General features: G+C 41.4%; 1 protein-coding gene across 1 annotated transcript in view; it reads right to left on the bottom strand.

Annotated features, from left to right (window-relative positions):
* Window positions 1-883: 883 nt before the first annotated feature.
* The window catches only part of srcin1a (SRC kinase signaling inhibitor 1a), an 83,002-nt gene continuing 66,154 nt past the window's right edge, over window positions 884-17,731 (bottom strand). The window contains exons 17-22 of the mRNA XM_030735303.1: window positions 16,633-16,772; window positions 16,334-16,486; window positions 15,775-15,894; window positions 12,744-13,628; window positions 10,184-10,321; window positions 884-3,717 (exon numbers count right to left, since the gene is read on the bottom strand). Coding sequence (XP_030591163.1) covers window positions 3,535-3,717; window positions 10,184-10,321; window positions 12,744-13,628; window positions 15,775-15,894; window positions 16,334-16,486; window positions 16,633-16,772 — 1,619 coding nt within the window. The 3' untranslated portion in view covers window positions 884-3,534. The remainder of the gene's footprint in view (window positions 3,718-10,183; window positions 10,322-12,743; window positions 13,629-15,774; window positions 15,895-16,333; window positions 16,487-16,632; window positions 16,773-17,731) is intronic.

The raw sequence follows: 17,731 nt of genomic DNA, 5'->3' as shown, positions 1-17,731 counted from the left end.
TTTTTACATTTCTAGTTTAGCATAACTGCTACGTAAAGCCACTCAGTGCAACGAGCAGAACAATATAAGCAACAAAACGAGCCTCCACGTCGCGTCTGAATCTTTCTGCACTGAGCATCCACATTCCTGCCGTCCCTGGTCACAGGCAAACATGACACAGAGATAAATTAAAGCCAAGTAATTTCCTTCTTTTTTCAAAGCAGCAAGGCCTCATATGATGCTTTCGGGCCCATACACTCACAATAACTACAACACCCTTTTCTGACCATCTCCAATATCATTAAAACCAACGCAAATGTCAACACAGATTAGGGAGAAACCTAAAAAAAAAAACCCCAAAACAAAACAGATCACAGTTAGAGAAAAAAAATTACCCTTCCCCAAATAAAACAACAGTAGCAAAATAAGCCCCTACACACAGGCACTGGTCCAGCCTCTTATACCTTAAAGTGACCTTTCACATGAAGAGGCAAAGGTGTACAAGAGCTGGACGAGCATTTTCAGGGAAAAGCTTTTTTTTTTTTTTTTTTAATTAAAATTACATAAAATCTAACTTGGTGTCTGTAAAGAAAAATCAGTGTATATTACAGAGGCTAACTCTTATCTATAAAGATATTTTAAACAAATATAAAAATGTTCTGCATATGAATAAATAATCTTAGTGTGAAATGCAATATCTCTCAATGAATTAAAAAAAGAAATCTGTACAAAATGGTCACTAATATATAAAACAGAAGAGATGATGACATTTTACAGTATATAATTTAATCTAGGTCTATATATATATATATATATATATATATATATATATATATATATATATATATATATATATATATATATATATATATATATATATATATCACATTTTCTTCACTAGTTATAATATCATACACAAACTTCTCACTTAGATATATTTATATATGTATATTTCTTCTGTGTTTCACTTCAAGTTTGCATGAGTTTTTCTGATTGCCAGAGGCATCTACTGTGAGTTTTTTCAACATGTCCTTTTAACCTCCAGCCATGTTGAAATCACAGCGCACTAACACTTGTCTTGAGAAAAAAAAAAAAAAAAGTCCAGAGAGCACTGTCACGCAATTCTTGGAGGGTTTCATCTCAGACTTTAGTTGGGGAAATGCAGCCAAGCGTGCATACTTCCTCCCCAGCGCTCACCAGACGCAAATGCAGCAAATTTAACTTGGAGAGTTATGGATTTGAGTGTTGAACAGCATGAGTAAGTGAATTTCTTTCATTTGACTTCACTCAATATGAAACCCAGGGCTTGAACCTGCCTGGCAGAGCTACAGAGCACCCAGGGGTGAGACTTAATTTGCTGTGCTGTGAGCTTGCAGTTGCGCACACTGTTAGAGCTGGGGAGTGTTTAGTCAAATGCCACCGCTGCAACCTGACACAGTGCATTTCAAGTACTGTTTTCTTTTATCTGCGAAAAAAAGGAAACGAGCCAGTTCTCACAGCTTCTTCTTTGGGTAAAAGTGTTATTCTGTCATTGCTGCTGATCTACTTCTGTAATACAAGATCATTTGGGGGATTCTGGCAGGAGCAACGTCTTAGAGGCACTGGGGAAAAACATGGTTACAGGTCCTTGTAGAGAAGCAGGCAGGAGTATGTCAAAGGCAAAGAGCACTGCCTTGGTAAAATTGCAAGAGTGCTAATTACATATTGCACATATTGTTCATAATTGAGGCTCATCACACTTTGCTATTGGATAACCTCAGCTGAGCACTTTTTATTCTTAGAGATGCTCCACGCCAAAGACAAGGCAAAGTTAAATGGGCAAGGGGAAGAAGTGCCCTCTAGCTGTCAGACCCTTCCTCTCATCTCTTTGGGTCTTTTATATCACAAGCACTCTCAATAGAGACGGGACGAGTCAAAGCCGGCCTTATTAAAGTATCCTTCAAACACATGTCCCCAAACTAATCCCCTCTCCTAAAGCTGCCTACTCTTTGACATGAGCCCCTTTTCACATGTTTTAAACCTCAATGCCACAAAGCATCGATTTCACACAGTCATGCTGGAGAACTACTGAGAAGAATCACTTTGTCGGTTACGGTCCATTCAACTACTTCACCTCCCCAGCAGGCTGCCTTGAGGCAAACACACAGGACAGGCAGCTTCCAAAAGGTTTCTTGTGCAGGGTTTACACCGACGGGCCTTTGATGTGCTTGAAAATAATCCTAACTTGAGCTTCTGTCATTGAGAAACACTAAAATGTTACCTGCTTCAAAATGCAGGTAACCCAACCAAAGCAATGCTTATAATCTGATGTGCAGCATATCAAATATGAGGGTAACGCTTTGACCTTTGTGCTTGTCATAATTAACTGGAATTACGAGGTTAAAATGAAAAGTTGGGATTTTTTTTTTTGTTTGAGGGGCAACTGTGCTTGATTTACATTTTTATATTCTCCTCGCACGCCATTGATAATTTCAGACTCAGTTGGAGGCGTTATGGGTCATCAGCTCACTTCAGTAAAATCTAATTTTGTCTTGTTTAGGCCTTACTGTATATTTTACAATAAGGTCTAAACTTTGAATTGATTGGAACTTCAAAAGTAGCTCAAAAGAAAGCATCCATCCGTCTGTAGATCTGTAAGGGGAGATCAAGTTCCGGTGAATACGGCATATTTTACCAGAGTGCTCTTTATAACTGGTGCAACAGATGTGACTTAGCATGAGTCATCACATGAAGCTGACTGAAAGAAAACCAAAATAGTCGCGTCTGTGCTGTACAGATTGTTTTTGTCAAGTGCATGTGTTTTGTGTGTTGCTCGTCAGCGTGTGCGCTTGAGTCTTTGGGATGGGTTGTGATGTCAGGCGCTGTAAATGCCAACCTGTAAGATGCTACTGTGGAAACATCCTGATTGTCATAATTAACTAGCTAGTACACACATATGAAACGCAACATTTGTATACAATTCATCGTTTGCACTTTCCCCTTCCGTTTGTGTAACTGTGCCTCTTTGTTGTTTCTTTAAAAAAAAGAATTGTGCTATTTCAGGAGTGCTGCTGTCTGCGCACTCCTGTGAATAGGTTGCGATTTCCAATTTTCCACTTAAAGATCGCTTTAATTGCCCCTAATTGCTGATGCAAGCCTTTCATTTGTAGGGTTGTATGTGTAGATTTAAATGCAACATGAAGTCGAGACAGGAGAGTGAGAAACAATTGTGTAAGCTCACAGCTTGTACAAACAGAGGGGAAAATATAGCACCAGTTTAGTTTAAAACAGGCGACGCAAGAAAAGCCACAAATGCCCTTTTAACACTAAACAGCTTGAAACCTCATTCATAACCTCGGTCTTTTTTTTTTTTTTTTTTTAACTCTTCTGAGCAGAATCACATTCTGTCAGGTGATGCAGATTAAGTCAAAACAATACTATCCTGAACACACACAACTACTAGACTCACTTGGTGATTACTGCAGCTCTATTTTTTATATGATCAGAGTCACAGTCTAGATATTTTAACTATGCCACTAACAACCCACTGAGTGAGGGTATGTGAGAATGGTATTGTCAGCAACTACATCCAGACCACATCAGCTTATAGCAGGTAGCTGGTGGGAGGGGAGGCCTGTGCACTCTATCTGGGAAGGTGGCAGTATGACTTTGTGGGAGAACTGCAGAGGAACTAAGGAACCAGATCGGAGTAGGAAACTTGTCCGTGAAGAAGAAAACCGTGAGTCCATTTACACTGTGCTATTGGATTAAAAAGAAGGAAAAACAACAAAAGAAAAAAATTAAGTCTTAAAAGAACGGGAATATAAAGAATATTTTTCTGTAATGCAGTTAGTTCATCTTTATGGTTCATGATGTGATGGCGTGAGAACTATATCCAATGTCCTCGTCCTCCTCCCAGTCGTCACTAAGAGTTGCTAGGGTAATGGTCCTTTGTCACAGGCTGGCTGCCACCATCCCTGCACCTGTTGAGGCTGGAGCTGTCGAGGCTACGCCTGCTGGGCTTGAAAACTCCAGAGGAGAAGGCAAAGGAACCAAAAGAGGTGGGAGAGGAGGGAGACAGGGATGGAGTAGGAGTGCTTGGTGAAGATGAAGAAGAGGAGGTAGCAGTTGGAGTAGGGGATGAGGACTGGCTGCTGGGCAGGGGCAAAGAGGAGGCTCGCTGCTCACGTAGAAGGCGGTGGTGACGAAGGGCGGAGGAAAGGAGCAAGGCCTCAGCGCTCAGGCCGGAAGCAGACAGGCTTGCCAAGAGGGCCTTTGCTTGGCTTGAGGAGGCTGTAATTGAAGGCATTGCCCCCTCCTGGGGGTACTTCCTCAGGCCAGGAACAAACGCTGCTGCAGGAGAGGCCGCTCGGCCTGAAAAAATGCCCGTTTTGATACCAGAGAGGTATGGCTCAATACTGCCACTGGTGCTGTAGGTCCCCTTGGCCTTCAGGTAGAGCAGGGACACAGAAGACAGGAGGGAGTAGAGGAGGAATGTAAAGAGATGAGGTTTTCAGGGGTCGAAGGGAAAATCATGAAAAATGAAAGTCTTAAAATTGGTTGTGGTTGGTACTGTTCCCTGCAGCACCTTCCCTTAGTATTACACACAAACATTTCTGCACAAGCATGCTTGCACACACACACACACACCCACACACGCTCACACAGACTGGGCGTCAGACCATATTTCAGAGTAAACATTGGGGATGTGAAAGTTGTTGATAAGGTAAAGGGAGCAGATGGTTGTGTGTATCTCTGTAGTCAGGTGAACAGGAGGAGAAGGAAGCTGAAGAGGCTGGACACGGACAGGTTGCTCACTGCTGCAGGTTTATAGGTACGGTAGATGGGCAGGCCAGGAGGTGCAGGGCAGCACAGGTTCACAAGGGGTGACGGGGTGGGTGAGGTTGCACCACAGGAACAAGTGTCAGAAGAAACATGTAGTGAAAGGGTGGGGGAGTGAGAACAGAACAGGAAACACAAACAGGAGATTGTTATTCAGGTTGATATCAGACTGTGCGATGCAAGCCGCGACATAGGCTGCCATCTACACATGAAAAGCAAAACCACTGATACCACTGAGAAGGTGCAACAGTGAAACTGCGCGAATTACACTGTTGACCACCTTTATTTTGACACTTGTTTTAATGATGTTGACTCATTATTAATGTACAATACTCTGATGGGCAGACAGCATCACACCTTTAGTCCCTTTGTGTAATGCAGGAAGAAGGCAGTAGATGGCACTGTTTTCACAGTATGAGAGTTGTGAGCAACACATTTACAACAGGTATTTGTCTCTCTTTGCTAAGGCGAAAACATCTGACAGAACTGTTTCTCTGTTTCATGTGCAAATTTGTTTTAGGAGTAAAAACTCACTTTTTAATACGTAACAAAAAAAAAAACGACTTTTAAAACTTTTCAGAAGAAGCAACAGGAGAAAAGTTGATTTCTGTGGCTATAAAAGTTTTACTGGGTGTTTGTTTTGAGATTATGGGAATTAGTTCTGCTTGAAAGGACAGCAGGTGTGCTAGTCTAGACTGCACTGCTGGGAGGCTTTCGTCTGCTCTGTTACAGCTCCAGATCCCAGGCTGCCAGCCATTTCCAGAGAGCGGGGCTGTTCCTTCTGCTCGAGGAACTCTTCTCAGGCTTGGTGGATACATTTTTTTTTTTTCTGGTCTGTGAGTGTGGGAGAGCAGCCTCTCTTCATCTCACACACTCAGACCTGCCTGCCAAATGATAACCTCCATGGATAGTCCTTTACTAACCCCAACTCATGCCCAGCACCTTTAACTAGCCTGCTTTACTGCCAAAAGTAATAAGAGGCCAAACGGGAAATGAAAATAGGGTTTTCCGGCATGAAAGTGATTCACATTGTCATGCCTTCCTTGATCTGTGCCAAAGCAAACGGGGAGAAATTGTGGCTTTGAACTGTCTGTTCTTATCCAGCACACTGATTCGAAGGATCCTCATGTCTGAAATGGTCTAATATGTCTCAGTATAGTTTTATTGAGCAGGCAGCCCGAGCACAGCGGCACAAGGCACTATCAGAAAAGCTTGGTTAATTTTAACACCCGCAATTAACACACATAGATAACATTAGAATTAAATCTAAAAAAAGAAACTAATTCTCTGGAAAGAAAGAATGCCAGATTTTACGCCACATTATTTGAAGGAACATTTCTGGAACTGTGGGAAGGTGTAGCAAGGCACATTATTAAAATATGAGTTGCTAACTTTATCCCCACCCCATTATCCTAATTTATGGTTAGTGAAATGCCACAATGTTCACTCAGTATTTAGTCTTGATACAGCAGGACCCACATAAAACCAAAAAGTGGTGCTAGTGAATCTTGCTTGATCTGACTGCAGTTGGCACACAGTCATATCTTGAAAATAATAAACTGCACCTCCAGCTGGCTTAAATAAAGTAAATGAACACCAGCTGCCTTTCACGCGATCTGAAGGAAAGTGTTATTGTGTGGTAAAGATATTTACATGTATTCAGATATTTATGTCTATTCACTTATTAGCTAAAGTGGGGGACAGTAGACCGTCAGGAGACTCTGAAGTGCTGTCCTCGTTCCTTGGGTTTGGACCCTATTTAAAATGCCCCAGAAATGTCACTGCGGTTTGGCAAGAAGAGACAAAAGAGAACAATCTAAAAACACCAAGGGGAAATGGAAGGAGGGTAAAAGTTTGGGGCCATTTAGGGAATTATGAACAGTAGAGGTTTAAGAGAATAGCCTATTTTACCTTCAGTTCGGGGCCAAGAAGAGAGGTCAACCAAGGTGGGCGCGTCTGATTATTAAAACAACAATAGCCGTCAAAAATGCAGATTAGCAGTGAGTTTGGTGGTGATATGTTGATGAGCGGAAGCACTGGAACTGTAGCCATTTCTACATTTTGCACAACTCACAAATACCAGCTAATATTTAAAGTTTCAGAAAATTAAAGAACTGATCATATTTTTGCCTCTTTAGTGGCTGTAAGAACTTCTTTCAGAAAGACGACAAGCCAGATGTCACTGAGAGTTTAAACACACACACACACACACACACACACACACACACACACACACACACACACACACACACGCTCGCACACACGCCAGGTAAAGTAAATGTAGATTGGGGAAAAGTTCTTAATTAGCTCTTAAAGGCAGTATGCAAATCAGCCATCCGCCTTGATAATTTGATGAGATGAGCTGCAGATAATCAGCATGTTTTTCCTGCCTAGTCTTTGCTCAGCTGTTTCATTATACTGAATTTAAAATGATTTAGTAGACCGATTTTGCTCCATCCATCTTCAAGCTAAATTATCAGGCTCTGCACCACTTTTGTTTGACATTAAAGTTATCAGGAATATATATATAGAGTTAATGATGCAGATAGACAAATAGACAGATAAATAGAACAAGCAAGTACTGTACTGATTATCCATCCATCCGCTTTCCTCCACGCACAGAGAACCCACGCAAACACAGGGAGAACGTGCAAACTCCACACAGAAAGGATGGTGGATTTGATCCCAGAGTCCTACCCAGCACACCACCACGCTGCCCCCTTTACTGATTATATTCTTCCAATAAACAAATAACTTGCATGTATCTGTTTTTAATTTTTTTTTTGTTGTTATCGTTGTAATCAGATGATGTAATAAATGGTCAACTTACTTATGGGGACTGTCACAGTTGCATAACAAGAACAAGGGGTCATGAGTTTGACTCTGCTTCACAGCAAAATGTATTTCTGAATTTCTTCCCATGGGCCACAGCTTTTTGTTTTATTGTATTAGATAAAAAAGATTAACAAAAATTCTTCTGCTAAATTTTCCCCTGGCACCTTCCTCCCACAGTCCAAAAACATGCAGGTTAATTGGTGTTTCTAAATTAGCCAAAGGTCTGAATATCAGTGGTCATCTGTCTCTCTGTGTTAGCCCCGTGGTACCCTGGTGACCTGTCCAGGGTGTACCTCACCTCTCGCCCTATGACAGCTGGGAGAGGCTCCAGCGCCCCTGCAACGCTGAATTGGATAAAGAAAATAGATGGATGGATAGATGGAAATGTCCCCCTTGCTAGGCAGTTAAAGAAAAATGTTCACTGATGTTCACGAAGGAAATCAAGCAGATAGCAGATGTCTGCGTAACTTTCATTATAGAGCTATTTTATAACCAATACTAGACTTGTACAATACTACAAGTCTAGATTATTAATAACCAATGTTTATTCATTATTCCCTACATTAAAAATAAAGCTAGCATGAAGAAATGTAAGAGCCAGTATGGCAGTATTTTTAAAAATGAGAACATCTCATAATATAATAACATGATGCACTAGTTTATCAAATGCACTTTCCTAATAAATATTTTGTGCCTGTCTTTATATAACACCTGCAAATGCACAAAGGGGCTACATGACCTGTCAACTACTCAGAGCCCCTCGTACTTAAAAATAATACAAAATAAAGTTACTGGCTATTGTAGAGTCTCCCACAGCTGACACTATATTCTCCTAGCTTAAACCAGCTGGTTATTTGTTTCTCTTTGTTATTCATCGAGCAGTCGTGGTGTGCCGCCACCCTTAACTGCTTGGCACCGACTTCCCACGCTGACAATTAGCTTTGAGTGTCCACCATCCCTCGGAGGACAGCGCTTTCACTCACACGGCATCTTTTCACAATGACTGTTTTGAAGTTTGTGGACAAAGAGACTGCCGCGTGTGAGTGTCATACTGAAATAATGGGATTAATTTTGCTTTCATTACACAAGTGTAGGCATCCACTCAGCTTCCAAATCTCAGCGAATGAGCGAAACTGACAGAGGGAGAGTGAAAAGGAGAAAGGGCCAGCATGCATAAATTGCAGAGTAGAGAAAGCGGAAAAGGGGAAGAGAAAGACATAAAGAAGAGAAAACCAGAAAGACTTTACGGTGGAAACTGCCCTCTTCATACTGAATAATCAGTGATTGCCAGTGACTCAAGGGGTGATTATTTCACGGCACTGCAGAGATTCTTCCCAATCTTCTCTCAGTATGAGGCAACCAAAGCCCCCCATGTCTCAAGCCTCTCGCTGTCTGCCTAACACATTCATTTTTCAAACTTTAAGACTGAATTTGTGTCAGAATGCTCTGTCAAATTCTGTGGGTTATGAGGGTTTAGGTGCACTTCACTGCTTCGGTTATTTTTCAAATTACATTGACATTAAGCACTCCCCACCCCCCCACCCCCGTACGCTGTAAAAATCTTCTCTTGGCATTGCTTGACCGACATGCTTCAACAGTTCAATTTCCTTGCCTCTAGAGGCCATCTAGCATCCTAGCACATTAGAAACTGACAAAAAAGGATGAAAATCCAGCTGTCAGCCAAATGTATAACAACAAATACAAAGACAGGGACTTTATGAAGTTTTTCAAATTAAACTCAAGCTCTTTTAAGAGTTTCTTAAGACCCAATTTTCTGCCAGAAAAAAACAGAAGTGAAGACCGGTAATGCAGTAGGTCTGTTAACAGTGAGAGATTCTATAATTAGAAATAACTTAAGACTTTCAGACTAAAAACACTGCTTAGTAATTAAAGTGCTAATCCTTCATCGCTTTAACCTGTCTGACATACATCTGTCTGTGGGACAGTGCCTGCAGAAGATCCTGTGATCCATTTCAACAATCTCATAATGATGAGACTGCCACAATAAAGGGACAGTTCATGCTCATTAGCAAAACTGGCTTTAAATTCAATTTAACACTTCTGCTGTCTTTCAAGCCAGCGTCTTGAATGTTACACAGAGCGTAATACACAGAGAGGAATGCATCATGCTCGGGGGGGGGTGCATTAGTTCTGTGGGGCACGGAGAGGACTGAGTGGCAGTGAAGAGTGATAGTTAAGGCCTATTTATGCTTGATCTGGTGCAGAGTGGATTACATGAATGGATGCACACACTCCTGCATTAAAGAAAATGACTCCGAAGGCTTGCTGAAGTTGTTTGGGAGGTGGTATAACCATTCTGCCAAATTTTGTCGCTATTTGAGGAACAAGGTCATTAAATGTGCTTATATATATCTGAGAAAAAAAGTAATGCTATCCTGTCTGTCTTGATTTGTAGTAGGCACAGATTTCTGCCTCTCTTTGAGCCAATTTCAACTGTGGTATATCTGCGGGCATAAAGGGAGCGTCACCTAATATGACTGCTTGTATATGTATCATGCACAGACAGTGCGATATGTAAAGCTGATACCTGTTGCTGGCCCTGGATCTTCATGAAGTCCTCTCTTTTGCCACTTTTAGTCTTTTCTGTGCTGTTCTGCTGCAGGTGCTTCAGCTTGGAGGCGGCTGAGGAGTTGAGAACCTTTCCAACACTGGAATGAGTTCCTCCCTGAGAGGAGAATAAACAAAAGAACAGAGGAGAAGTATTAATAATACTTTGTCAGACAGTTGGTGTCAGTACATTTCATCTCTCCTCTGCAGTGTCTTCAGTTTAAGCTTCAGATACAAATCAACTTGCTACAGAGTTCGATTTCAGCCTTTATCCAGTCTTTCTCTTGAGACTAATAATGTTTTTAAGACCTGAGCTTATAGCTGGAATAAAACTGAACTATCCCCTTTACACAGTTTCACTATCTATCAGCAGAAGATGACAAAGACCAGAATATAGAAATGCAGCATCAAAACTGACGTTGCGTAGCTTAGGCTCTCCACGCGATCCACGAGGCAGTGTGCTTAATGATCTATCCCGCTGAGTTACTCTATTGACTCTCTCTAATACACAGAAAAACAAATACATATCCAGTCAAATTTCCACCCAACTGTGCCTCATCTGCACACAGAGACATTAGCTGAAAGAAAAACTAACAAAAGATTAACCCTAGTATCAAACAGTCAAGATTCCCCTACTACATTAATCCAGGGCAGGAAATGCTCGTAACCACCTTCCTTCTAAGCCAATCTGTTTCTTAATGAGGAGCTGAATTTTAAAATTAGGACATAAAATTTACAAGTAAACTTGCTGTTTGATGTGCTAATTAAAAACTAAACTCTAATGGGTTTTGAAAGTAGATTTCTTGTCAGTGTGAATTTGGTAAGTGCGCCAGCAAATGTTGGACAAGAGTTGGAAGAAGGGTCATGTTGAAATGATGAACGTGGTTGGAGTTGGAGTGATGAAATAATGTGTGAAGACTCTGTAATCCTCAGCCATGCCCATGGGAATGCTTTCTGGCTCTACATCAGAGGGCTTAAACTCACCATGACAGTGTGACTGTCAAGTACTGCAGTCCTGCCCTGAGTGGTAGGCTACAATCAGAGCAACAGGGAATGCTACGCAAGCTGTCAAGACCTCTCAGTGAAGCGGCAGCCGACACAGGAATGCTTTTGATAATTACTAATCTTTTGCTGTGTAACGGTCAGCTGGAGGTGAGCTAAAGCCAGGCTGCTGACAACATCTGGTAATAGAATTCAGCACATGGTTAGTATATATTAATATGAAGTGTATCAGAAGTGATACTAGGCTTTGGCAAGAGATCTAACTTTTAAAAAAAAAAACTGCTAGCTTGAATTTCTCTCTAGAGTTTGATCTTGTTAATTCAAAGTCGTTAAACTCCCCAAGTTTCAATGGCCGCTTTGATACCCGCACATTTGCATCACGATGATTGAAGACTTTGGGTCAGCTGTTCACATGGATTATGAGTCTAATGTTCATGTGCATGGATGAACAGGCACTTAATTGTAACAGTCAGGCAAAGGTGGTGAATTCATCCTGCTTTTGCTGTTGTCAGCGGCTCATTTATCACCGACCCCCGTCTGATAAGCTCCCCGAGAAAGGATTTCATCATCTGTTCAGGGCAGAAGTTGCTGTTATTGTGTTGCTCTTAATTCCCCCAAGAGTTTGCATTTAAACTCTTTGCAGAGGAACAGGTCAGCTCAGAAGCTGACACATTTTTTGAAAGGGCATCGGCCTGTTTATTGTGACTGAGGTGTTTATATGGGGAACTTCTCAAAGTGAACATTCACTGAATGGAAACTTTCGGCTCCATGTAAACATAGCTAATGTAATGTGTGCAACAGGCCCTTTTTACAGTAGCCATTTTGACTTGTCACAGCAGGGCATGTAACAGCCATTTACTGTAAGTAGGCCAACATGCACAATACCAGCATGTGGAACAGGTTATTAATCTCATTAATAACACCCGTGTTTACCTTGCAATGCCATATCAAAACAGCTGCTGCAAAAAAAGGCAAAATGCACACACAATGATGCTGCACAATGTAAAATACAGTTTAACATAAATATGTCCTTAAGCTTTATTAAAAGGCAGCACAACTGCAGTTGCATTTATTTTTGCTTAAAATGACTTCTGAGGAAAAGAGAGTTAGATTTCAGGGCAGAACTAAGATAAGAAGTTAATTTAATTAGATGTTACTAACTAGCAAAGAGCAGAAAAGGAGAAGAGGAAAATGCATCTTTTTTCACTGCCTGTTGTAACAAAAGGTGAAATTAGCTAGACTCACAGACAGATAGGAGATACCAGGACAGATCAATAAAAAAACAATTAACAGCTGTGAGCTCAGCAGGAGAGCAGCACCAGCACTAATCACAGAACAGACAAGTAGGTAGGAAGTCTGCTGTCTGTCCCCTCTGCATAGTTTCGATTTCAAATACAGTCGTATGCCGATTTAATCGGGGAGCAGACATCAGAAGCTTGAAAGTGAAGTTCCAATACTCATCGAGAGAGGAGAAGCGAAGAAAAAAAGAGCATGATGCTTCAGAGCAGAAATGGATACAGGAGGTGTGAGGAATAAACCTGGATTGATGCTGGATTCAAAGAAGATGGCTTGGGCGGGGGTGGTGGCTTCTTCATCTTGGAAGTTGGACTACCAGTCATCTGTACAGCTGCACTTCTGATGATTGGCTCAGTGGACATCTGCTCTGTGGTAGCATGGCCACTAATCTCTATGAATGTGTTCTCGAGCTCCCGAATAGTCTCCTCCAAGCTGTCCAGCCTCTTGTAGGTGCTGCGTCGGACATCTTCTATTCTCCTCTGAGTGTCCACAGAGCTAAATGACCCAGTAGAGTCAAGAGTACGGCTTACTGAGCTCTGCTGCATCTCAGGTATTATCCTAATTTTAGTTTTGTGGTGAAATGTCAGTATGCCAGCCCCTGTCTCTATCCCCCTCCTCAGAGCCTCCACTAGAGACGTCTGCTGGCCTGGGGCATGGGAGGATTTTAATTTGAATGAATCCAAAAGGGAATAGAGCAGTTGGTAGGCCTCTTTGACAGTTTTTCCTTCCTCGAAGAGCACTAAGAGAGGCCGGTGACTCAGCTGAACCTCAGAGAGTTCTTTAGTCTGCGGAGAGATGGTTAGAGTGTGAAGAACATTTCTTTTAGTCTCACTGAGCTCTTGGGCCTCAAGAAGAGACACCGCTCTCATGTCCAGATCTGTCACCAGCAGGGCAACTTCCTGTTTGAATTTGCTATCCAAACACTGTTCTCGATGAGGAGGACCCCCTGAATGCGTTTCCCATGAAATCATAGTCTTATAGATTGATTGATAACCAGTCCAATCTTGTGATGGCGTCTCCTCCACAAGGTCATTCCCTAAATCTCTGATAGGGTCCTCTGAATTTGTGAGCAAAGCCGGACAGCACTCTGTCAACACGATGTGGGGGACAGGAGACAAGTACCCTGCCTATAAATGAAGAGAGCACTTGAGGTTTAAATTTAAACACACTCATCTATGGCACACTCCAATTTCAAATGAGACTACAAATCACTGCATTAAAAAAAGCCCAAGCACATCAGAAAGCACAAAGAAGAAAGGAATACTAATGCTGAAATACCTTTGTAAATAAAGCCCTGCTCACATAATTGTCAGTGTGTAAATGTTACTTGCTCTCTCACACGCAAAAACAACAGCAGAAAGAACAACTGCACAATGCCTGTTAAGGACTGATGACTTTCATAAAGATGTGCAAAAAATTGTGTAACAGGTATAAATGCAAAGGACGATTAGAGAGATTGTTAATGGACTTGCTCAAACTGAATCAAATTACTGACTGACAGACGCTACATGATAGACAAATAACAATTACAATTCCAAAAAAGGTCAAACGCTGTGTAAAATCTTAAAGAAACAAATAGATTGCAATGATTTGCAGCTCTCATAAATCCATGTTTTAGTCACAATAGAATATAGAAAAAATATCAAATATTTAAACTGGGAAAATGCACCTTTTTCAGAAATTTGCTGGCAGCAACATCTTTGTTGCACTTGGAACAGGTGCAACAAAAGGCTGGAAGTAAGTGGTACAAAAAAGAAACAGCTGGAAGAACATTTTGCAACTAATTAAGTTAATTGGCAACAGGTCAGTGATCGGGTCTACAAAGAGGCAGAGTTTAATGGGCAAAGGTTCACTGAGCTCCAAAAAAAAAGGTTCCACAAGACAAAACTGTAAAGACTGAATAGTTCATCATTTACAGCACATCATCAAAGGATTCAGAGAACCTGCAGAAATTTCTGTGCTCAAGGCCAAAAATCAATACTGGATGCCCTCAGATAGCACTGCATTAAAAACAGGCATGAGTCTCTCATGGAAATCACTGCATGGGTTCAGAAACACTTCCAGAGATCACTGTCTGCGAACACAGGTCGCTGTACCATCCACAAATACAGGTTAAAGCTCTATGATGCAAAGAAGAAACCACATATGAGCATGATCCTTTCTTGGCCAAAGCTAATTTAAAATGGACCGAGGCTAAGTGGAAAAGTATTCTGTGCTCAGATTAATTGAAATTTGGAAAATATGGACGCCGCGACCTCTGGATTAAAGAGGAGAAGGACCATCTAGCTTGTTATCAGCGTTCAGTTCAAAAACCTGCATCTCTGATGGTATGGGGGTGTATTAGTGTCTATGGAATTGGCAGCTTGCACATCTGACATTATTAGTGCTAAAACGTATATACAGGTTTTAATGGACTGGTACTTATATAGCACTTTTCTACTCAATTTAAGCACTCAAAAGCACCTTCTTGCTACAAGTCTCATTCACACACACAGACAAAAACATGTACTTTTTACTATGCCTAAGCACTTTTAACCTAACGTTCACATACTCAGATGCATCGGGGGCAACTCTGGAGTCAGTATATTGCCCAAGGATACTTTGACATGTAGGCTGGAGGAGCAAGGGATGGAACCTCCAAACTCCCAATTATTGTTTAGAGCAATATAGTCTCCCATCAGACAATGTCTTTTTCATTAAGGACTTGCATATTTCAGCAAGACAATGTTAAACTGCACACTGCATCTATTTCAACACCCTGGCTTCATAGAGTCTGGGGGCTGAACTGGCCTGCCTACAGTTCAGACCTTTCACCAACTGAAAATATTTGGTGCATCATGAAACAGAGAATGCCACAAAGAAAACCCAGGACTGTTGAACAGCTAGAATCACATATCAGACAATAATGAACCCACATTCCTCTTCCCAAAGTCCAGCAACTGGTCTCCTCAGTTCCCAGACATTTATGGACTGTTAAAAAAAAAAAAAAACAGAGGGGATGCTACACCATTGTAAACGTGGCCTTGCCCCTATTTTTTTGAGACATATGGCTGCAATAAAATAAATAAAAAAAAATTGATATGTTTTATAAGTTCTATGGGGTTTGCAAATCATTGCATTCTGTTTTTATTTGCATTTTCCACAGCATCCCATGTTTTTTGGAACTGAGGTTATAGTTAGTGACTCCTGTGTGTGGTAGCAGGCTTAGAAGTACAGAGATAGAGACTTATTAGGGAAGCAACCCAGACTGCTCAGGGTAAGCCATAAAGTTACCTCACTGCCTGGGGCCTCAGGAGGCCACAGGTCCAGTTTGGAGAGGGGTACACTTTTTGGGCTAACTAGCAGGGAAAGGGGAGCTGACATAGAGAGCCTGACTGGGACTCTCTCAAATAGCTGAGGAGGAAAAAGAAAAGTTAAAAACTGTAAGATAAAAAAAACACAGCAGCAGCTAACTGATCAAACTCAATTACTGTTGAGCCTTTACTCTATTCAATTTTAGCAGGTCATCTCAAACACAGTCCAAGCAGCTATCAGGATCCATCTGTCTGGCTGTGATCTGTGAGCCCTGGGTGATGATGTGTGTGAGTGAGCAGTATGTGATCTTTGGGCTCTCACAGTGCCAGAGGCTGGGGACATATGGCACCTGCTGCTTGAACATGTGGTAATGATGGTGAGCATATCTGAACAGACACTGCCTGCACGCGTGCACGCAAAGGCTGGCTCCAAATTGTGGACGTAACATGAATGCTAAATACGTGAATACTAAATACAGATTTTTCTTCGAATGAACAACAGATTATTAAGGATATAATTAACATGACATCTCATTTACCTCCAATTCAGCAGCAATCTTCTCCTCCTCTCCCTCCTCCTTGTTTTCAGAAACCAGTGTGGGAGGTGTTGATGAAGGACGAGGGTTTTCAGACACGGTCCTCCTCAGTTTTATGTGAGGTTTCTGCCCCTCTGTCTCTTCAGATTCAGACTTCTAGAGCCACAAGAACAAACAGGGCTTTGAAATTGTCCAAAGCCGATGTCAGAAGCTTGCAATTTGAACATTTTATTGACAAGCTACTATATATATATATATATATATATAATATATATATATATAATGATTTTCTTTCCTGTTACCTTTATGCTTTTTCCAGGAATTAGTGGCTCCCCACTGCGAGTGGTCACTCCTGGAGATGAAGGGAAACTGCGTCTAGGTGGTGGAGGTGGAGGTGACTTGGAGGGTTTCTCTGTGCGATACCGAGGTACTGTCAGCTCATCTGAAAAGAAAGTAACATGAAACAAAAAAGAATTATTACATAAATAACACTGTGTTTTTAAAACACGGTCATTATGCCTATAAATGCCTCTAAGACCGTGTTTAGTATGTGAAACCTACTGTATTCAAATGTGTCAAATGACTAAAACTAACTTTTTCCAGTTTTATACTTTATTTACCTCAGTTTTTATGATTTTTCAGTTGTTGGCAGAAGTTTACATACACTCATTATGGGCATGACCGCTGGAACACCACTTCCCAGCAGTCACTGTACACAGTGAAGCAAGTTTTACCATGGACTAAGAGGATGCCAACCAAGAAAGAAGCTCCTGCTCCAAAATCAGCACTTTCAATTTAAACTGAAAGTTCCAATAAGACAATAATCACACATCAAAACTGGTATTGGCTAATATTAAGCTTCTAGAATGGCATTCCCAAAACCTGTTACCTGTTACTACTACTTTAAAGCCAGGTCTGCACCAGAAAACCAACCAATTTAAATCAACTCTGCCAACTCTGCCAAGATTAGAAGCTTGTTAATGGCTACCAAAAGCTTCTGGCTGAGGTGCAACCAGATACACGTCAACCAGATGTTTTAGGGACATTTAAAAAAACATTAGTGTGGGTGTATGCATACTGAACATTATGACTAACTGCCTAATATTGGGTTGGTCACCCTTTTGCTGCCAAAACAGCCCTGACCCATCGAGGCATGGTCTCCACTAGACCCCTGAAGGTATTCTGTTGCATCTGGTACCAAAATGTTAACAACAGATCCTTTAAGTTCTGTAAGTTGCTAGGTGGGGCCTTCATGAATTGGACTTCTTCGTCCAGCACGTACCACATATGCTCAATTTGATTGAGATCCGGGAAATTTGGAAGCCATGTCAACACCTCAGAGTGCATTATCCTGCTGAAATAGGCCACAGCTATCAGGAAATACTATTTCCATGCAAGGGT

The sequence above is a fragment of the Archocentrus centrarchus genome, chromosome 8 (assembly GCF_007364275.1).
Source record: "Archocentrus centrarchus isolate MPI-CPG fArcCen1 chromosome 8, fArcCen1, whole genome shotgun sequence".
Lineage (NCBI taxonomy): Eukaryota > Metazoa > Chordata > Actinopteri > Cichliformes > Cichlidae > Archocentrus > Archocentrus centrarchus.
Note: the sequence above shows the minus strand (reverse complement) of the source record. Positions and strands in the feature narration are given on the sequence as shown.